Source organism: Gadus macrocephalus, chromosome 10 (assembly GCF_031168955.1).
Source record: "Gadus macrocephalus chromosome 10, ASM3116895v1".
NCBI lineage: Eukaryota > Metazoa > Chordata > Actinopteri > Gadiformes > Gadidae > Gadus > Gadus macrocephalus.
Window position 1 is genome coordinate 17,464,727 of NC_082391.1, and position 23,118 is coordinate 17,487,844.

Consider the following 23,118-nt stretch of genomic DNA (forward strand, 5'->3'; position numbering starts at 1 on the left):
TCTGGATCTGGAGTCAATTTGTGCCGTGACTCAGTTGGGGGGGGTTTGTTCAGAATAATGTGTGTCAATAATCGACGGCGCCCGGGCAGGATGCTAGGATCCCCCGCCGCGCCCCCCCCCCGCTGGGGACGGCCGTGGGACGAGGATCCCGGCAGCTGGATCAGGGCCTCTCCTCTTCCTCCTCCTCTTCCTCCTCCTCCCCTCTCCTCTCCCGGTCTCAACCAGGGGTACCATCGTCATCATCATCATCATCCCACCAGGGCAAGTCGTTGTAATGCAACCCCCCCCCCCCCACCACCACCACCTCGGAGTCTCCAGAGCTCATCCCTAATCCCCGGTACACCTCCACCACCCAACCCATTAAATATACACTATTAGACGCCATTAAAACGCTGTCTAATCCTTCGGCTCAATAATAACGTCTTGAATTGTCGAATTAGCTTATTTCCCCCTGTTTTTTTTCCCTCAATGCTCGTTGGATTGTTGTTGGACTCTAAAGAGAGGTTTTAAAACGGCTGTGCCCTCCCTCCTGGTGAGGTCACACGTCACGCGCTAATCCAGACAGCCAGACAGCGGTCTCCCGAAGCATTAAATACAGGAGCACTCGAGAAGGACCAACCGACACTGTGTAGCTGCCCCGAAGCTTTAAACGGCATCCGAATGGGGGTTGGCTATTCCTAATTCCGTCCCTTTTTTTTTGGTACAAAAGCAATCTGAAGTCACCAAGGACACACATCAGGCGAGCGCTTTCTCCCTCATCTTCTCCTTTTCTCACCGCAACGGAGGACTATTGTGTGGAGTGCATGTGCGCGCGTACGCTTGCACACACACACACATACACACACCCCCCCACACACACACTCACACATACACGTCATTCAGTGTAGTCATAAATTGGATGGAACAGCTCGACAGGGTCCAGGAGGGAGATTTCTGGAGGGGGCCCCAGACGGGTCAAGCAGGGCCCCTGTGAGCCAGGCTCCGTGGTGGAGGTTGCCCGGAGCGATTAAGGATATGAAAGACAACGAGCCGGTTGTGTAGGAAACTGCTGTTCATTGCTTCTGGGTTCGCAAGTGAATGTTCCCTTTTGATGTTCTGGCCACGGCAAATCTCCAGAAAACTACGGGAGGCCCGCCTGAAACGATACTGGCATCAAACAAACGCTCTATGTTTTTTTTGAATTTGGGAAGAAGGGCGTAGAGTTGGAAAGGGATTTGAACTCGTGATGGGTGAACCCACGATCCCTTCCAATCAGCCGTCGAGATATGTGTTTCGATGCCTGAGTCTGCTTCTGGTACAAAAGATTTCCCTCCCTTTTTGCAAATGAGCGGAACATTCACTTTTGACATCATCCTCCACAATACCGTTGTGTTAGTTTTTTGGTACGGTTGCTAGGGAACCATCCCCAAGGATACAGCGCTGCAGGTTTGTGAGCCGGAAAAAGTGGTGTGTGAGGTTTATAATAGAAATGCTAATAACCTTATGGGCACCAGGCTATAGAGGGGCCTAGCCTCATTTGAAAAACGAATTGCTTGCAAAACATCAAGCCCAAAACCGTTTTTTACCGTTTTGGTGCGGAAATTCAAAGAGTATTACCAGCCTGTTAAAAATAATCCCACCCCGGGCCTAGCTTGGGGTACAGTCGAGTCACAGAAGGGATAGAAGGAAGTGTATATGCGGAGCAAGAGGGGGTTAAAGAAAGTGACGGAGGGAATGTTTAATCACATAGATTGTGTTTTATGGGTGGTTCAGACATGTCATTGCATGAGTACCTGTCAATCTGGATGATTGGCGTGCTCTACGTGTTTGATGGGGTCTGTCAAGGGACGCGCAGGTTGATGTACGGTGGGACAGTGACCGATGGCGATGAAAGATGAAAGGGCTCCCTGAAGATGTATCGCTCCCCAGAGAGCAAGCCTTGCGTAACGAAGCCCGTTGGTTGCGGAGGTGGAGTGGATGATGAGCAATTAGGAGACGTGGGAATGCATGATTCTGACGACCATTTGACATACTTATACTCCTGTTTAGATTCACACCTGGTCTACACACACACACACACACACACACACACACATGAACAGACACACGCAGATACACACACCTACACAAGCGTACACCCCTGAGCGACCGGTCGTGAAAACCCTCAGATTTTTCTTACTTTGGTTCATTCTGCCCGTATCGGTCCAACACACGATCCCTTGATCCACGTTCCATCGTCTGTGAAATGAACAAGAGCTACAATGTTCATTCAGCCCCATCCCTTCCCCAACCAAAACCTCACCACTCACACGGGAGCACACACCCGGATAAACGCGTACACCCTGTTCCCCGTACCGTGACTGAAGGACTACGGTTGAGACGTCTCATTCCTACCAGGATCTGCATCCCTATGTAGCACCGCGTCAACTCCCCATCCCCCAGCCAACCACACCGTTTTTGTAAGAGACTACACGCACGTGTGTGTGTGTGTGTGTGTGTGTTTTTGTGCGTGTGTGAGTAGGCCAGTGAGAGTGCAGTGAATCACTTAACTACACTAACAAGGTTTCCATGCACTCTATATTATGCCCCTGAAATCATTTGTTCATTACTGACTACTTAACGTTGCAAGTCAAGCAGAGGTTTATGTTCAAACTCACTGTTAATATTACTTGGTAATCATCAGTGTGAGTTGTTTAATTTTATTCACAGAAAAAGCACGTCCCCGTGTCTTTTCTCCAGATAGTTAATCTCTGTTGTTATGATTTCAATTTTATTTAAGTTTTGAAGAAAAGATTTTTAATAACGAGTGTGTTACTGGCTGCTTTCTACTTTTTGTGTACAGAAATAAAAACTTTGTATTTGGCATACCCAGTCTGCCTGTTCTTTCTATGTGCCTTTAGCAATTCCTATGACAATGACAACAATAATAAAACATTGAACAGTCGCAGTGCTGTGTACGGTCCATTTTCTGTTTATTAATTTTTGACATTGTGCTGACGTTCGGTGACGTGCCCCCCCCCCACCACCACCCCCCCCCCCCTTGCAAGGGAAAACACAGGCCTGCAGCCTGGCTCTGCTCACAGTTCCTCCCTTCCCTCGCCTTGGCTTTCACGTCTTCGATCCTCATCGTGTAGCTTCCTTCTTACTCAGTGGCAGACCTATCGGCCCCTTCATCTAACCTTGGTCTGTGCTCCACTTCCCCTGTGGGCTCGGAGATGGCCTGAGATCATTTGCTCCCTTTGGCTGCATCTGATCGAGTGGCGGCTTTGTTCCCCTGCTCGCCTGTGCCTTACCCCCGCCCCGGCCGTTTGATGGGCTTTTGACCTTGTTTCTGGCCTTATCGCAACCGGATCGCTTGCTCGCAACATTATCTGTGGCTGCTGGGACACTATCTCCGTCTCTCAGTCCATTATCTGGAGCATCCCGCCTGTAACCCTGCAGCACAAGGCTCGCTTCTTTACTAATCGGAACCCTGGCACACCACTCCTTCCTCTACTTCCTCTCCTTCCTTTCCTGCGTCTCCTTCCTCCCTCCCCTCCTCACCCCTCTCCTTCTCCTCTTCTACTTCCCTATAACTTTCTACCCAGGCACACTTCGCTCCAACCTCCCTCCCCTCCTCCTCTTCTTCCTTGGGACTCTCCTCCGTGGCACACTCCCCTCTTTCCTCTCTCCCCTCTTCCTCATCCCTCTGCTCGTCCGCATTACTTTCTACCCTGGCACACTTCTCTCCATCCTTTCTCCCCTCCTCCTCCTGTTCCTCTTCCTTGTGACTCTCCTCCATGGCACACTCCCCTCTTTCCTCTCTCCCCTCTTCCTCCTCTTCCTCATCCCTCTGCTCGTCCGCATTACTTTCTACCCTGGAACACTTCTCTCCATCCTTCCTCCCCTCCTCCTCCTGTTCCTCTTCCTTGTGACTCTCCTCCCTGGCACACTCCACTCTTTCCTCTCTCCCCTCTTCCTCCTCTTCCTCATCCCTCTGCTCGTCCGCATTACTTTCTACCCTGGCACACTTCTCTCCATCCTTCCTCCCCTCCTCCTCCTGTTCCTCTTCCTTGTGACTCTCCTCCCTGGCACACTCCACTCTTTCCTCACTCCCCTCCTTCCCTTCCTCTCCCATATTCCTCTCCTCCCTGGCACACTCCGCTCCTTCTACCCTCCCCTCCTCTTCCTCTGCCTCTTTCATCTTACCCTCCACCCTGGAACACTCCTCTCCTTCCTTCCTCCCCTCCTCCTCCTCATCCTTCTCCTCTCCCATGTGACTCTCGACCCTGGCGTCCCCCCCCTCCTCCTTCTCTTCTGGATTCACATCCGTCTGGTGGCGCTCCCTCTCCGCTCCCTCCAGTCCCGCGTCGCCGCTGGCTGAGGCCTCCTCCCTCTCGGCCTCCTTGGACCCGACGCCCTCCCAAACACCGGCATGCTCCTGGTGCTGTTCGACGGTCGCGAACGTCACACTCTTCTTGGGGGTCCCGCTAGCCGCCGCGGCGGCGGCGGCTCTGGCTCGGGTTCCGCCCGGGCCCCATTTCTCCCGGGACGTTTCCCAGTACGTCTTTTTCTGCTGGCCGTGCCTGAGGCGCAGGGTCTCCCCCAGCTTCTTCAGCTCCCGCCGGACCACCGGCTGGAACTTGGGGTCCAGGCGCTCCAGCTTGAGGAAATCGTTGCGGGCTTGGTCCTCGTTGCACAGGGCCGAGTGGGCCCGAGCCCGCTGGTACACGGCCTTGAAGTTACCTACGATGGAGAGAAGAGAAGGTGAAGTCCAAGGGAAGGGATGAAAAGAGTTCCAAGTCAGACGGGAGCAGGTATGAAGGTAAACCACTAGCTTGAATAGAGGGAGAAGGAGGAAGATAATAAAGAGGAGGTCAGTAAGGCTGTCCAGCATTAAATCTAAAAGTAAAATTAATCCCCTGTCTGGGCTCCATGAACGCAGGACGGAGCAGGCAGCGGTAGAAGATGAAGGAGAAGGAGATGCGGAAAGACATGCGAGGAGTTCAAACAGGAGAATAGCTCATTTGGTTGGGCGGTAAATTGCAGCCAAAGGGGGAGTAAACACACCAATTTTACAAAGCCAAGGCAATAAATAATTCAATCTTGCTGCAAAATAAAAAAGCAAATGAAAATAATGTTCTCTGATATCCACTGTCGGATGCAAAAGGGGCAATGGAATTGCTTGACGAGGTGGGGTTGAATATTTATTAGAGGAATGTTTGTTGTCTCTCCCAGTTAACGGTGAAATCTGTCTTTGTTTAAACAACAGAGGAAGACTTTGCCTGAGGCCATGCCCAGCACTAACCGTAGATTTTCATCCTGCCATGAAAATCACAGGCGATCAAATTCACCCAAACAAACTGCTTGTTGTTGGTTTCTCATCCGTCTGCCTTTCAGAATATTTGTCTCTGCTTCATTTCAATATTGTGGCAATATCAAGAGACTATCAGTAGTTCTGTCTTCAGCAGGGTGCAAAGACTCGTGCAATCGTGATGGTTATGCCAATCATGTGACCCTTATTCTCAACCCAATCAAACCTGTACCTTAATAATAACCATCTCTTACTTCTAATGCCTAAACCAAACAAGTCAAAATAAAACACGAGGGGCAGGATAGCCTAGTAGTCAGGGTGTTTTGTTCCCATCCTGAAGTTTCTAGGATTCTAACCCCAAATTCTCTGTAACCAGCCTTGAGCAGGAGGCCTCTCAAAAAAGTGTCCGATAAATAGTCCTACTTATGTTTCAAACGCGTCATAGATGGGGCTGAGAACCAGACAAATCCTGATGGTTTCCTCCACCTCCAGCCCGGTGTCCCGTACCTCTGTGCTTCTTCAGTAGCTTAGTGTTGAGCTCCACCACCTGCTGGTACTGGTGCAGCTCCAGCAGACACCCGCTGAGGTTAAGGGTCAACGGGAGGCGGACCTTCTCCAGGGACTGCCAGTCCTCGCCCTTCTGGTCGACCAGCTGAACACCCAGGAAGGAGGGGATTGAGGGATTTGGGGAGACGCTGTGTTACTTTTGGTTCAGGCCAGGTAAAAAACGTGTGAGTTTCAGAGACCGTTTCTGATAAAAAACGAATATGAAGGAGAAGACGGCGTGAGATTTGGATGGGAAATAATGATGGGATGCGGTGATGGTGATGAGATTGCATTGAAAAAATACATTTGGTACATGCAGGTACAGAGGGAGAAGATTGGTGATGTCACAAGGCAGAATGGGGAGGGTGTGTGTGTGTGTGTGTGTGTGTGTGTGTGTGTGTGTGTGTGTGTGTGTGTGTGTGTGTGTGTGTGTGTGTGTGTGTGTGTGTGTGTGTGTCGGGGGGGGGGGAGTGATAAAAACGAGTTAGAGTGAGAAGGGAGGGTGGTAAAGAGAGACTTGCAAAACCTCACAATGGGATCTGCAGAATTCGTGTTATTTTTTGGTTATTTCCCCTATGGTTTGTCTGCATAGAATGTCATTGCTATAGTTTTTTGCAAAGTTAAAAGTAACAAGGTTAATAATTGCTGAGGGGCATTTTTGACTTTCATATGTATTCTACAGTAACCACCAAAAATAGAGGAAAGAAATCGGCGGTGTTTGTATTGCCAGTAACATAACTTTTAGTTTAAAATATGTTCCTACTTAATAATACAATAACCTTTCCTTGCCTTTTTTCGAAATCGAGTGTGTTACAAACACGATCTCAGTAGTGCCTGCACTCACTTTGTACTGAAGGAAGTCCACGTACTCCATGGCCTCTCTGAACTTCCCCGAGGCTTCTTCGTAGCGGTTCTCTTTCATATGGAAGTTGCCTTCTTCCTGAAGGAACATGATCATTCTCAGCATCTGCTGCCAGTCCATCTCCTCCGGGCGGCCGTGGCCGCCGGCGACCTGCTCTCTCTGCGACTCGGTGCCACGCCCTGTCTCTTGATCAACACCCTTACCAACCCCGCCCCCGTGGCCCTCACCTTCCCCCCCCTGACACGCCCTTCCTTTCCTCCCATCCTCTCCCTCGTCTTTCACCGCCACGCTCTCCAGGCCACGCCTCCCATCTTCCCCCGCGTCGTTCTTCATCAATCCACACTCTTCTCCTTTATCTCCTCCTCCCTCCTCCACCTCCTCCTCCTCCTCCTCCGCCTCCGCCTCGCTGGTCTCCTCCACCTCCCTGCCGCGGGGGCTGCTGTCCAGCTTCTGCCAGTACTGCTCCTTCTCCTCCCAGTACTTCTCCTTCATGCGGTCCGACAGCTCCCGGAGCTCGCGGTGGACCAGCCCGGCCAGCGTCAGGTCCAGGTTCAGCACCATGTTGTAGTCCCGCCGCGCCTCCTTCTCGTTCCACACGGCCGCATGCGCCTTGGCCCGCTTGTAGTAGGCCTTCACACAGTCTGGGGGGAAACGGGGAGACGGGGATAAAGGAATGACTTCTATTAGAGCATTGGTTCTCAAAGTGCGGCCCGCGGGCCAATGGCGGCCCGCGGAATCATTCCTGGCGGCCCGCAATGACATATAAATTATGTAAGTTATAAAAAATAATAAAAAAAAAACTTTTTTATTTTATTATTAAATCAATATTAATTTAAATAAATATAAAGAGAAAATTCGACTCTCTCTAGCTTTCAATTAAACCCTTTTACATTTGTTAGTTTTAATCCAACTGTACATTAGTTTGAAAGGGTGAACCTCAGTTTCGTGATTTAGACCTCACTTGACCTCACTCCCGGAGGTCCACGGTGCAATGTTTTTTTTGACCACTGGGATGCTGACGGCGTTTCCCGCCAATTTTTTTTTTCCTTTGGCGGCCCTCAGTCAAATTTTGGGTTCCTAAATTGGCCCTCAGTTGTCAAAACTTTGAGAACCCCTGTATTAGAGCTTGAAGACAAGGCGTACCGTGTCATAGGAGGCGGGTGTTCGGGGGAAGGTTCGGGGTACGTAGTCCAATGTGAGAGGTCTAGGTGGGGGTGGTTCAGGGCTTAAGGGGGTGTTCGACTCTCCCCTGAGCCGTAAGGTACTGTCTTCAGTATCAGCAATGTAAGCAGTCTACCTGTAGGAGTTCTGTTTGGAAGGACACCCGAGCCTCCAGCTCATTAACAAAGTCACTGCAAGTCACTTTGGATGCAAGCATTTGCTGCATTCTAATTGTGATGGTTAAAAACTCAGATAGATGAAACATAAAGATAAAAAGGTAGGCATTCGTTTTCTAATGATAAAAATAAATACCCGATCTACCAACCTGTATTGTTATGTCCACTCTGACTTATCCTCTGGATCGGCAGAAGGGTATTTGCATGCACTTGGTTCAGTGTACATGTTTCTACCATGACCCAGTTGCATACCAACAACCAGAACAGTGTACCTTGCCGAGTACTCAACCATCTTAACAGAAACCAGACAGAGTCGGGGTAGGGTTCTCTCTCTTTCTCAGAAGACCCACTCGTTCATCACACATATACACAGCTCCTTTGTACGTACACCTATATACACACACACACACACGGGCGCGTGTGCACATCCACGACTCGCCGAAGAGTAGGTCCGGAGTAGTTAGTTGGATCCCCCGTTGACAGTTAATAGTTAGTTGGATCCCCCGGCTTCCTACCTCCTTCAACTCCCTCGTTTATTTTCTCCTCTAATATAAATCTTTCATTCAACCGACATTTGAAAAGATTTCTTCCTAGCTCTCGGCAAAGGCAGAGAAGAAGACACACAGTACAACCGCCCTCTGGGAGGGGGGGGGGGGGGGGGGGGTGGCTAGGTAGTTTTGGAGGAGATTTGGCCGAGGCTGATTTAAACTGACGGAGACAACAAGACATTGTCAAAGATAGAGAGTTGGTGAGAGTGAAAGAGAGGGAGTATAAGGTGGAGATAGTGCCAGAGAGAGAGAGAGAGATGGTGAGAGTGAAAGTGAAAGAGAGGGAGTATAAGGTGGAGATAGTGCCAGAAAGAGAGAGAGAGAGAGAGATGGTGAAAGTGAAAGAGAGGGAGTATAAGGTGGAGATAGTGCCAGAAAGAGAGAGAGAGAGAGAGAGAGATGGTGAGAGTGAAAGAGAGGGAGTATAAGGTGGAGATAGTGCCAGAAAGAGAGAGAGAGAGAGAGATGGTGAGAGTGAAAGAGAGGGAGTATAAGGTGGAGATAGTGCCAGAAAGAGAGAGAGAGAGAGAGAGAGAGAGATGGTGAGAGTGAAAGAGAGGGAGTATAAGGTGGAGATAGTGCCAGAAAGAGAGAGAGAGAGAGAGATGGTGAGAGTGAAAGAGAGGGAGTATAAGGTGGAGATAGTGCCAGAGAGAGAGAGAGAGATGGTGAGAGTGAAAGTGAAAGAGAGGGAGTATAAGGTGGAGATAGTGCCAGAAAGAGAGAGAGAGAGAGAGATGGTGAAAGTGAAAGAGAGGGAGTATAAGGTGGAGATAGTGCCAGAAAGAGAGAGAGAGAGAGAGAGATGGTGAAAGTGAAAGAGAGGGAGTATAAGGTGGAGATAGTGCCAGAAAGAGAGAGAGAGAGAGTTGGTGAGAGTGAAAGAGAGGGAGTATAAGGTGGAGATAGTGCCAGAAAGAGAGAGAGAGAGAGTTGGTGAGAGTGAAAGAGAGGGAGTATAAGGTGGAGATAGTGCCAGAAAGAGAGAGAGAGAGAGTTGGTGAGAGTGAAAGAGAGGGAGTATAAGGTGGAGATAGTGCCAGAAAGAGAGAGAGAGAGAGAGAGATGGTGAAAGTGAAAGAGAGGGAGTATAAGGTGGAGATAGTGCCAGAAAGAGAGAGAGAGATGGTGAGAGTGAAAGAGAGGGAGTATAAGGTGGAGATAGTGCCAGAGAGAGAGAGAGAGATGGTGAGAGTGAAAGAGAGGGAGTATAAGGTGGAGATAGTGCCAGAGAGAGAGAGTGACAGAAAAAAGAGAGGGAGTTTAAGGTGGAGATAGTGGAGGAGAGAGAGAGTTGGTGAGAGTCTAGAAGAGAGAGAAAGAGAGAGAACGAGGGACTGGGTGAAGGCAAAACATGAACAAAAGCTATGAACAGAGCGGTAAGCGCAAGCAGTATCGAAAATGTAAGGTTGAGTGTATTGAAGGATGGGGTAAGGTAGAGAGGGGGACGCGTGGTGAAAGGCAACAAGCTGTGTGAGGATTTGGTGTCGCAGGGTGAATTGCTTCTATAGGCCTCATTAAAGCAGTCAGAGCCTGATAAGCTTTCAGACTCGCTGTTCCCAATGTTGACTATGGAGTTCAGCGTTGAATATCCACGAGTGTCCCCCGGGCGGAGCGAACTGCCACGAATTTCCACCTTGACGCTGAGCTCAAAGTTCAAACAATTTCATCTTTCCCCACGGTTGGGACTGACCTCTGAAAGCGCATCCAATTACGGCTTTAGTTGACGTTCTAAAACCCACGCCGGCGGCTTTCGCCATCGCTAAACTCAAATACATGTTTTTGGAGTTAAAAGCAAAGCTAAACTCCCGTCTGGTGGCCGGCTGTATTGTGAATGGCCAACCCAGCCGCACCTCTGCATGCATTGACCAGTCAAGTGGTTTTGGACAGTGAGCAGGGAGGAAGCAGCTTGAGCTGCTCAAGCTGCAAGTTTATATTAATTCTCCTGGTGCCACATACACACTTACAGGCAGGCACACACACACACACACACACACACACACACACACACACACACACACACACACACACACACACACACACACACACACACACACACACACACACACACACACACACACACACACACACACACACACACACACATCAAAACACCCACACATAAGCAGAAATGCAGGCACACAAACACAGAATTATGCATCCATTTCACACACATATAAACACCCACACATGCTTAGACATAAATCTATGCATCCCACACACAAACTGTGGTGTTTATGTTGGGGTACACACACACACACACGCGCACACGCACACACAGACACACACACACACACACAGAATATAAGAGTAGAGATGGGAGCTGAGGGACAGAGAATAAAGGGGTCTCCTTAAGGGATCGTAACTCACTGTGTGCTGGGCTAGATTCTGTGTCAGCAGAGGAGCTCCTCCAGGATGGAGGGCGTGGCCATGGGCAGGAGAGCAACGGTCCCAGGGCCTCCTACCCAAGGCGCATGTAAGCCCTTTGTAATGTAAAGCTCTGGCATCACAGAGTGGCTAGAGCCAGGCCGCAGCGGGCCTGCAGCCCTGCCTGGACTTGGCAGGCATCATAATGTATTCCTTATGAGCGAAGCGGTAGGGCGGGTCTGTGTGTGTGTGTGTGTGTGTGTGTGTGTGTGTGTGTGTGTGTGTGTGTGTGTGTGTGTGTGTGTGTGTGTGTGTGTGTGTGTGTGTGTGTGTGTGTGTGTGTGTGTGTGTGTGTGTGTGTGTGTGTGTGTGTGTGTGTGTGTGTGTGTGTGTGTGTGTGTGTGTGTGTTAAAGATCCTTATGCAGATGCAAATCGAATAATTGGCCCCATCACCCCAATATAACCATGGTTGAGGCGGGTTGCATATCCAAGCCTTTTTACAGAATTTACAATATGTGGGTGATTTTTATTAAATGAAAATCATGTATTATTAATATTGTGTCTACTCTGTCAAACATGACTATGCTTTTGTTGTTCGGTTCATTAATCCAAAGTGCATTACCGATAATAGGCTGCACTCTGGCTAATTCTCTGAACAAATAACAGCATCAAATAACGGTTGTTTGCGAACCATGAAACATAATGGTTTAATAACAAAGTAGTTACTGTTGTCAGCGGCACACACAATGCAGCAACGCCCAAATCAACAGGGCTCAGCCTGTTCTGCCATTAAAATATAGTAGCCTGAAAGAGGCCTAATAGGCATACATTTTTCCATTCTCATTTCATCTTTCGAACTATGGTAAATAACCACATTTGTTCCATCGTAAATGGCGAACTCAGACACCATTTTAGAGGGTTGGGAAATTGACGCGGGTGTAATTTTCTCCCATTTACAAACAGCCGTTCCAATAGCTGTTGGGTGCAGTTACAGCAATATGCATATTCGGGTACCATTTGTGTGTGTGTTTATGAAACAGAGGTTGTGTGTTTGTCTGTGTTTGAAAATGTTAGTATGTTTATGAAAGAGAGATTGTGTGTGTGTGTGTGTGTGTGTGTGTGTGTGTGTGTGTGTGTGTGTGTGTGTGTGTGTGTGTGTGTGTGTGTGTGTGTGTGTGTGTGTGTGTGTGTGTGTGTGTGTGTGTGTGTGTGTGTGTGTGTGTGTGTGTGTGTGTGTGTGTGTGTGTGTGTGTGTGTGTGTGTGTGTGTGTGTGTGTGTGTGTGTGTGTGTGTGTGTGTGTGCGTGCGTGCGTGCGTGCGTGCGTGCGTGCGTGCGTGCGTGCGTGCGTGCGTGCGTGCGTGTGTGTCTCCAGTATATGCGAGCACAACACACGCAACACATGAATCGAAAACATCAGATGGTTTGAAGTCTATTCTCTCCCCATTAGATAGCGGGCTGATTTATCTCTGCATCACCTTCCTCAGCAGCGTCTGCGCTGGCTAGTAACACATGGGGAGTTTTAGTCTGCGCCTTTAAAGGGATCCCATCTCTACATCACATGAATGGGACTGCGTTGACACTGAACTGCAAAGAAGGGCGGGGGGGGGGAGGGGGCGCATGAGCCAAGGTTTTCCCTTTTCTTTCCCGTTCCAACAAGTGTACCCCAGTTCGTTATTCATCCTTTGAAGGCGTTTACCTTTGTGTTTCCCTAGCAGTTCGCTGGCGTGTTCGATGACTTCGTAGTACTGCTCCAGCTCCAGCATACACTGGCAGTAGTTCAGCTCTAGAGGGATGACCATGCGGCCCAGGTTGATGTAGTCTATGTCGCCGGGCATTTCCTGCGTAGACGTGAGCATTTCATCAACCACGCAGACACACACACACACACACACACACACACACACACACACACACACACACACACACACACACACACACACACACACACACACACAGACACACACACACACACACACACACACACACACACACACACACACACACACACACACACACACACACACAAGCACACACACACACACACACACACACACACACACACACACAGACACACACAGACACACATACACACACACAAATACATAAACACACACACATAAACACACACACACACACACACACACACACACACACACACACACACACACAGCCATTATGCCGCTTCTCTTGAACTCTTCACACTGAACACAATTATCACTCATAAACAGCTGTTGCCACATAATGGTGCATCAAACTAGCTCAAGGACACGAGCCAGTGTCCTCTGGGAGACGGTTTGCTTTCGTCCTCATATATCCCTGTACTCTCGCTAGACGCCGCCAATCATCTTCATTTCATTCCAGTCACTCACCCTTGATTGGACGACTTTAAGCAGTAGGACCGCCTCCTTGTACTTGCTGGCGGCCTCTTCGTAGCGCTTCATCTTGACCAGCGAGTTGCCCTGGAAGTGGAGCAGAGGCACGGTGCGCATCTTCTCATCCTTCTCCATCAACCAGGACTCACGCTGGTAGGACATGGGGTCTCCCACCTGCCGGTGCAGAACATACCGGAACAGGGCATAGAGTGAAGCATATGTGTGGCAAAAATGTTTCCCTGACGGCTCCCAGCTCATGATCAACACTGTTGTTATCACACAAGAAACATTTTCATAGGAGGAGAAACCATGCTGGTCTCAGCAGGGTGCGAGGTAGATAGTCATCTTATCTTGCTCTAGTCTGTTCTTAATAACTATGATTACTGCATTTTTTATTATATCAATTGAATTAACATTATAGAAAAGTACCCGGTTTGCTTTATGTTTTTGCCTGCCTGGATGTTTATTCTAGATGTATCCTTCGGCTTAGGAAATTGCTCAATGAGTGCAGCAATACCAAACATCACAACATCGTATTTTTTTCCAATGAATATAAATAACAGATTTTGCCATTTAGCAGACCTTCAGCGAAGTCAGACACAGAATGGGGACATTGGGGGACTGAAACGAGTGCCTATCATGTGCTGGACTCAAACGAACCCATCTACGCCCTCTCAATCTTATAATCCAATCTATCTCACGATCTACTAATCTCATGGTAGCGTTGTCTGTCCCCAGTTTTACCTGCAGCAGCTCCATGATGAAGATGAGCGGCTGGGGCGTCCTCATGAGTTCATCCAGCTCTGGGTAACCCGTGGAGTGGTAGTGGAACATGTTGCCCAAGCCACACATGTGCCTCTGGCCGTCCAGAGGGTCCTTCCCCTGGGCAATCAGCCTCATCCCCTTGGACACTATAGGGTACAAACCAGTGTGCTGGAAGAAAAGAGAAGAAAACCGTTCATAATCGTGATCCCATATCTTAAACAGCGGCGTCCCATAGGGCTCTGTGCCGAGACCATTCATCTACCCCCTCTTCCCCTAAGACCGTACACCTGGCCATGGTTCTACTACCCACTATCAAGTTTGCAGACGACACAACGGATGTAAGCATCGGCAGCCACACCGATGAGTCGGCCTACAGGGTGGAGGTTCAGCCCCTAGTGACGCGGTGCCCCGACCGAGCTCTCAGCACCCAGAAGCCCACGGAATTCATTGTGGACTGCATGAAGACAGAGAGTGGTACACACACCCCCATCCGTATCAACGCGATGGAGGTTGAGCGTATTCCCAGCTTTAAGGGTCCTCATATCCGAGGATCTCTCTTGGGCCCTCAACACGTCAGCCCTGGTCAAAAAGGCTTACCAACGTCTCTTATTCGTGAGGAGATTGAAGAAAGTCCATCTTTCTTCCCAGAGCCTGGTGTCTGCATCATCGAGAAAAATCAGCACAGAGATAATCCACACCAACTGCAGCACAGTACGTTATGGCTAACCGCTCTGTCTCGGTGGTGGTGGAAACGGCCCAACGCACCCCCATTGAGGCTGTCCAGCGAGAGGGTGGTGTGTGGAGGGCGCGCAGTACTGCCAGGGACAGTTCTCACCCGAGCGACAGAATGTTTGACCTCCTCCGCTCTCGGAGTCCCTCAATGACTCTCCATGCCCGGACCAGCGGGTTCAAGAACTGCTTCATCCCTGTGGCTGACATCCTGCTGACTAGGCACCCTGAGAAACAGCCCTCTCCACTTTTAAAGTTGAATCAAATCTAAAACAAGTTATGCTCATGATTAGACCGAGACCTTGCTCAATCATGAAGTACATGGCAATCATTCCGCTGCGACGTACACGGGAGAACTGCAATCAGTCGTCGTACATTTAGTTGTGAAATTGTGTGTCGAGATGGGGAAAGATATGAGTACATGTTGTACAATAGCGTTGCTCCGGTGTACAGTTGGTTTGGGTCTGAATATACCCAACATCCGTAGATTCTATAAAAAGAAAACATGTTTTTCTTGTTCTTGGACGGATCCTCATTAGCCCGTATTGTTCGATAGGCCCTGTGGTTTTAGAGCACATGTGTGTTTGCATATGTGAACCATGTGTGTGTGTGTGTTTGCGTGATGTGGGTGGGGGGGGGGGTGGTGATGAAAGTCAACACGCACCACCGCATCGCACCAGAACTCGGCCACCTCTCCCACACGCATGGACGTCAGCAGACTCTCCCACACCTCCATCTTGAACATCTTGCCCACAAAGATCTCGGCCGGCCTCTTGGCCAGGCGGCTGTCGTCGATCACCGTGCGCTCAAAGTCATCCAGCAGCGTCTGGAAGTGGAACACCACCTTTATGGGAGGAAAGGGGGGAAAAATACAAATAATGGGTGAATGGATTTTTCTTTTCTTTTCTGCCTGTGAATGGGACTCTATTCTTTTGGAAATTATTATCATTATGTGTCATATGTCATCATGTAAGCCTTATCGAAGATAGAGCAGAAACACACCATGAAAGAAATCACCCAGAAAAAGGTTTGAGACTGAATATGCTAGAAAAAGATAAATTTGCAATGGTAGAACAGAGCATAGGCGTATAATTAATGGAAACACACAATTTGATAGACCAAATAGTTTAGATGTAGCTAATTTTGGTTTTAATTTGAGTAAAATAACCTTCACCATTAATTATTAGACAGCATTGCAAAGGGCATACAATCAGAGGCTACATGCACTCATTTATATTTGGAACCTTAATTAGTCGATTTTGATCTCATGCAACGCCTAATTGCTCAACACTACATTCATAGATGAGGTTTTCCATGATCATGAAAAGATAGTTCTACCTTAGTGCCGGAGGGAAAATGTGGCATCGGCCCCGTTCCTCCAGCAAGAATCTTCTTCTTGACGGTTGGCATATCGAGAAGATAGGTATCCTCCATCTTCAGGCTACCTGCTGTGTGCTTTCTGCTGTGAAAGGAAAGCCCGTGAAGAACCTATAGAACCTGCTCTGATGGAAGACAATTCCTTCTTCTTCTCCTTCTCCTCTCAACGGTGGCCTGCAGCTTTTCCTAATTAGCCCATTGTGGATCGAGTTTTGCTGGCTGCTCTCTTGACAGATGGTCGGATTAGCCCGGGGTTTGAAGATGATGGCCACTTTAATCTGAGGAGCTAATCCCCTTGCCTACTCCCTTGGATTTCCTGGTTAATCCCTGCAGGAAGGAAAGGAAAGGAGGTGACCAGTGGACCAGCATATGAGGAAAGGCCTGGATTATTCTGGAAGAAATGAAGAGCCTTCTGGATTGAGTGAGTGTGATCTGTCCAACCCAAAAATAGCTCTCATAATGGCATTCGGAGAGAATGGACCAGTTTATATCTAAAATCTTAAAACTATAGCAGGGACGCGGGAAGTAGGGGTGCTTAGGGTGCTGCAGCACCCCCCCCCCCCTGGCGGCCTCTGGCTGTAACTGCAAGTGAGAAGGTTTTATGAACAAATCAATACTTCTTTTTATAATTTTATCATACAACATGATTTTTCATTTAATTATTGACATCCACCCTTTTGATGATATTTATCATATTATTATTTCAATTTATTTAGAACATTGTCTGAGTAGGCTGACGTAGGCTATGACGCACAACGCAGAACTGTCGATAGCTGAATATCGTACTATGCTGATTTTACATAAGCATGTTGGTGTTCAACATCTGTTGTAGTGAACATTCTAAAACTGGTGTAAAATGTTGCTGCCATATTAATAGACACGTTGAATGTTATCGTTATGATTCTGGAATCCTGCACGTAAACTGGTTGGCAAAAAAAGAGCAAAGACGGACGGTTCACTTGACGGAGAAACCGTCACTTTCCTCATATCAGACAACTCTTAACTCTGGATGAAAATAAAGGCTTTCTTTTATTGTCACTCTCCTTTTAAACCTTTAGAAATAACCTCCTAAATCCTTGTTATAACGCTGTGTATAATCCCGGACCGCAACAGCTTGTCGGCATGTTGTTATAGTGTGAAATTCAGCACAGTATCAGCCGAGTTGACTCTAATTTCCACATTGTTTACTTGCTGACGTTTGTGAATAACAGTGGCTAGTTGGCAGAACTCTTTTTACACACCAGTAGAGTGTTTATCAGAGCAGAGCCCTGAATGTTGCGCAGCATTTATTATGACGTCATTATATAGACTCTCTCTCAGCACCCCCCCCCCCCCCCCCCCCCCCCTCGGACTGACTTCCCGCGTCCCTGGTGTTACCCCCTATGTTTTATTCGATACTTTTCAACAGTGTTACCCCTTATGGGTTTTTCATGACCACAGATAAAAAACGCCAGTTTTTTTTACGTTTCATTTGATAAAAACGACAGTGTTACCCCGTATGTTTTTATTCATGACGACCAAAAAAAACAACAGTGTTACCCCCTTTATGTTTTTTTTCATGACGACCAATAAAAAACAACATGGTTACCCCTTATGTTTTTTTTCATGACAACCAATAAAAAACAACAATGTTACCCCTTATGTTTTTTTTCAAGACGACCAATAAAAAAAGGAACAGTTTTTTTTTTTTTTCATGACGACCAAAGAAAAACAACAGTGTCACCCCCTATGTTTTATTTGATAAATATCGACAGTGTTTTCCCCTTATATTTATTTCATGACGGCCGATAAAAAACGACAGAGTTACCCCTTATGTTTTTTTTCATGACGACCAATAAAAAAAGGAACAGTGTTACCCCTTATGTTTTTTTTCGTGACTAGTGTTACACTAGTGTACGACAGTGTTACACTGTCGTTTTTTATTGGTCGTCATGAAAAAAAACATAAGGGGTAACACTGTCGTTTTTTATTGGTCGTCATGAAAAAAAACGACAGTGTTACCCCTTGTTTTTTTCTTGATGACTGATAAAAAACGACAGTGTTACCCTTTATATTTTATTTGACAAAGACAACAGTGTTACCCCTCATGTTTCATTTGATAAAAACGACAGTGTTACCCCTTGTGTTTTTTTTCATGACGACCAAAGAAAAACAACAGTGTCACCCCCTATGTTTTATTTGATAAATATCGACAGTGTTTTCCCCTTATATTTATTTCATGACGGCCGATAAAAAACGACAGAGTTACCCCTCATGTTTTTTCCATGTTGACCAATAAAAAACAACAGTGGCACCCCGGTCGACGTTTTTGCAGGGATCAGAACATGAGCTGTTTAGAGTGTTAACCTCCGAACTTAACAATGCACCATCAAGACACCGGTTAAAGTCATCACAAAGGTTATACTTGACTTTATAATTCGCATGAAATAGAGAAAATAAACTTCCAACAGAGGTCAGCAACCGGACTTGAACCCCGGTCTCCAAGGGGTTAGGCAGAGTGCACCCCACTGCACCACTGAGGCGATGACAAAACACAAAAATCAATCATCAATAAAGAGGATATACATGAAATTAAAATGTATGTGTGTATTTCTATTATTTCCCCTTATGTTTTTTTTCATGACGACCAAAAAAAACAACAGTGTTACCCCCTTTATGTTTTTTTTCATGACGACCAATAAAAAACAACATGGTTACCCCTTATGTTTTTTTTCATGACGACCAATAAAAAACAGCAATGTTACCCCTTATGTTTTTTTTCATGACGACCAATAAAAAAAGGAACAGTGTTACCCCTTATGTTTTTTTTTCGTGACTACCAAAGAAAAACGACAGTGTCACCCCTCATGTTTCATTTGATAAAAATAAACATAAGGGGTAACACTGTCGATATTTATCAAATAAAACATAGGGGGTAACACTGTTGTTTTTCTTTGGTCGTCATGAAAAAAACCACAAGGGGTAACACTGTCGTTTTTTATTGGTCGTCATGAAAAAAAACGACAGTGTTACCCCTTGTTTTTTTCATGATGACTGATAAAAAACGACAGTGTTACCCCTTATATTTTATTTGACAAAGACAACAGTGTTACCCCTTATGTTTTTTTTCATGACGACCAATAAAAAACAACAGTGTTACCCCTTATGGTTTTTTTCATGACGACCAAAGAAAAACGACAGTGTTACCCCTTGTGTTTCATTTGATAAAAACGACAGTGTTACCCCTCATGTTTCATTTGATAAAAACGACAGTGTTACCCCTTGCGTTTTTTTTCATGACGACCAAAGAAAAACAACAGTGTCACCCCCTATGTTTTATTTGATAAATATCGACAGTGTTTTCCCCTTATATTTATTTCATGATGATCAATAAAAAACGACAGTGTTACCCCTTATGGTTTTTTGCAGGGATCGGAACCTGAGCTGTTTAGAGTGTTAACCTCTGAACTTAACAATGTACCATCAAGACACCGGTTAAAATCATCACAAAGGTTATACTTGACTTTATAATTCGCATGAAATAGAGAAACGAAACTGCCAACTGGTGTCATCAACCGGACTTGAACCCCGGTCTCGAGGGGGTTAGGCAGAGTACACCCCACTGCACCACTGAGGCGATGACAATATGCAATAATCAATCAACAATAAAGAGGATATACATGACATTAAAATGTATGTGTGTATTTCTATTATTTCCCTAATGTTTTTTTTTTCAAGACGACAAATAATAAACAACAGTGTTACCCCTTATGTTTTTTTTCATGACGACCAAAAAAAACAACAGTGTTACCCCCTTTATGTTTTTTTTCATGACGACCAATAAAAAACAACATGGTTACCCCTTATGTTTTTTTTCATGACGACCAATAAAAAACAACAATGTTACCCCTTATGTTTTTTTTCATGACGACCAATAAAAAAAGGAACAGTGTTACCCCTTATGTTTTTTTTTCGTGACTACCAAAGAAAAACGACAGTGTCACCCCTCATGTTTCATTTGATAAAAACGACAGTGTTACGCTGTCGTTTTTTATTGGCCGTCATGAAAAAAAACATAAGGGGTAAGACTGCTGTTTTTTATTGGTCGTCATAAAATAAACATAAGTGTAACACTGTCGATATTTATCAAATAAAACATAGGGGGTAACACTGTTGTTTTTCTTTGGTCGTCATGAAAAAAAACACAAGGGGTAACACTGTCGTTTTTTATTGGTCGTCATGAAAAAAAACGACAGTGTTACCCCTTGTTTTTTTCATGATGACTGATAAAAAACGACAGTGTTACCCCTTATATTTTATTTGACAAAGACAACAGTGTTACCCCTTATGTTTTTTTTCATGACGACCAATAAAAAACAACAGTGTTACCCCTTATGTTTTCTTTCATGACGACCAATAAAAAACAACAGTGTTACCCCTTATGGTTTTTTTCATGACGACCAAAGAAAAACGACAGTGTTACCCCTTATGTTTCATTTGATAAAAACGACAGTGTTACCCCTCATGTTTCATTTGATAAAAACGACAGTGTTACCCCTTGTGTTTTTTTTCATGACGACCAAAGAAAAACAACAGTGTCACCCCCTATGTTTTATTTGACAAATATCGACAGTGTTTTCCCCTTATATTTATTTCATGTTGACCAATAAAAAACGACAGTGTTACCCCTTATGTTTCTTTTCATGACGACCAATAAAAAACAACAGTGTTACCCCTTACGGTTTTTTGCAGGGATCGGAACATGAGCTGTTTAGAGTGTTAACCTCCGAACTTAACAATGTACCATCAAGACACCGGTTAAAGTCATCACAAAGGTTTTACTTGACTTTATAATTCGCATGAAATAGAGAAAAGAAACTTCCAACAGGTGTCATCAACCGGACTTGAACCCCGGTCTCGAGGGGGTTAGGCACAGTGCACCCCACTGCACCACTGAGGCGATGACAATACGCAATAATCAATCATCAATAAAGAGGATATACATGACATTAAAATGTATGTGTGTATTTCTATTATTTCCCTAATGTTTTTTTTTCAAGACGACAAATAATAAACAACAGTGTTACCCCTTATGTTTTTTTTCATGACGACCAAAAAAAACAACAATGTTACCCCTTATGTTTTTTTTCATTACGACCAATAAAAAAAGGAACAGTGTTACCCCTTATGTTTTTTTTTCGTGACTACCAAAGAAAAACGACAGTGTCACCCCTCATGTTTCATTTGATAAAAACGACAGTGTTACACTGTCGTTTTTTATTGGCCGTCATGAAAAAAAACATAAGGGGTAACACTGTCGTTTTTATTGGTCATCATGAAAAAAAACATAAGGGGTAAGACTGCTGTTTTTTATTGGTCGTCATGAAATAAACATAAGGGGTAACACTGTCGATATTTATCAAATAAAACATAGGGGGTAACACTGTTTTTTTTTCTATGGTCGTCATGAAAAAAACCACAAGGGGTAACACTGTCGTTTTTTATTGGTCGTCATGAAAAAAAACGACAGTGTTACCCCTTGTTTTTTTTATTTGACAAAGACAACAGTGTTACCCCTTATGTTTTATTTCATGACGACCAATAAAAAACAAGTGTTACCCCTTATGTTTTCTTTCATGACGACCAATAAAAAACAACAGTGTTACCCCTTATGGTTTTTTTCATGACGAGTCAAAGAAAAACGACAGTGTTACCCCTTATGTTTCATTTGATAAAAACGACAGTGTTACCCCTCATGTTTCATTTGATAAAAACGACAGTGTTACCCCTTGTGTTTTTTTTCATGACGACCAAAGAAAAACAACAGTGTCACCCCCTATGTTTTATTTGATAAATATCGACAGTGTTTTCCCCTTATATTTATTTCATGTTGACCAATAAAAAACGACAGTGTTACCCCTTATGTTTCCTTTCATGACGACCAATAAAAAACAACAGTGTTACCCCTTATGGTTTTTTGCAGGGATCGGAACATGAGCTGTTTAGAGTGTTAACCTCCGAACTTTACAATGCACCATCAAGGCACCGGTTAAAGTCATCACAAAGGTTATACTTGAATTTATAATTCGCATGAAATAGAGATAAGAAACTTCCAACAGAGGTCATCAACCAGACTTGAACCCCGGTCTCCAGGGGGTTAGGCAGAGTGCACCCCACTGCACCACTGAGGCGATGACAATACACAATAATCAATCATCATTAAAGAGGATATACATGACATTAAAATGTATGTGTGTCTTTCTATTATTTCCCTTATTTTTTTTTTCAAGACGACAAATAATAAACAAGAGTGTTACCCCATATGTTTTTTTTCATGACGACCAAAAAAAACAGTATTACCCCCTTTATGTTTTTTTTCATGACGACCAATAACAAACAACAGTGTTACCCCTTATGTTTTTTTTCATGACGACCAAAAAAAACAGTATTACCCCCCTTATGTTTTTTTTCATGACGACCAATAAAAAACAACAGTGTTACCCCTTATGTTTTTTTTCATGACGACCAATAAAAAACAACAGTGTTAGTTTGAATTTGCTAATGGATTGAACATTGTCGTTTGGTATAAAAAATAATTTTTGACACCATACACTATTATTATCTCATCAGAGCTTAAAGAAACCAAACATGTTTTGTTCTCTCTTCGTCATATTCTTTGCTCAGTGGCACATTTTTAATCATTAACTAGCAATGATGACTATGTGAACATGGCAGTTATGAAGCTGTTCAGCCTCCAACCGTCATTTAAATTGCCCGTAACAGCAACGTGATAACATTTTATTGGTAAACAAAAGAACCCCATACCAACGTTGTTTTTAACCTGTCTTGATGCGGTTCCGTTTTTTCTTGGCAGCGACGCGACCATAGGGTAACAAAACAAATTACACTCTTCATTTTAAATCTATAACGACAGTTTATTTGTAATCAACATCATAGCATAT

At 45.4% G+C, this 23,118-nt stretch overlaps 1 protein-coding gene across 2 annotated transcripts; it reads right to left on the minus strand.

Annotated features, from left to right (window-relative positions):
- Nucleotides 1–3,019: 3,019 nt before the first annotated feature.
- On the minus strand, nt 3,020–23,115 carry LOC132466003 (golgin subfamily A member 6-like protein 25). Of its 2 annotated transcripts, XM_060062973.1 has the most exons (10): nt 22,982–23,115; nt 16,139–16,504; nt 15,465–15,644; nt 14,051–14,239; nt 13,304–13,480; nt 12,631–12,772; nt 6,663–7,321; nt 5,780–5,924; nt 3,685–4,704; nt 3,020–3,558 (listed from the first exon to the last, which is right to left on the minus strand). In XM_060062973.1, the coding sequence occupies exons 2-10, from the start codon at nt 16,232–16,234 to the stop codon at nt 3,440–3,442; spliced, it is 2,727 nt and encodes a 908-aa protein (XP_059918956.1). In that variant the 5' UTR covers nt 16,235–16,504; nt 22,982–23,115; the 3' UTR covers nt 3,020–3,439. The 2 variants fall into 2 exon arrangements, with proteins under 2 accessions (XP_059918956.1, XP_059918955.1); XM_060062972.1 differs by having other exon boundaries at nt 3,020–4,704.
- Nucleotides 23,116–23,118: the final 3 nt, after the last annotated feature.

Coding starts and splice junctions, on each gene's coding strand:
- LOC132466003 (XM_060062972.1), bottom strand. CDS start 16,234: ATGGAGGATACCTATCTTCTCGATATGCCAACCGTCAAGAAGAAGATT. Junction 12,773..13,303: donor TTAAAGTCGTCCAATCAAGG/GTGAGTGACTGG, acceptor ACGTCTACGCAG/GAAATGCCCGGCGACATAGA. Junction 7,322..12,630: donor ACTGCTAGGGAAACACAAAG/GTAAACGCCTTC, acceptor GTTTCCCCCCAG/ACTGTGTGAAGGCCTACTAC.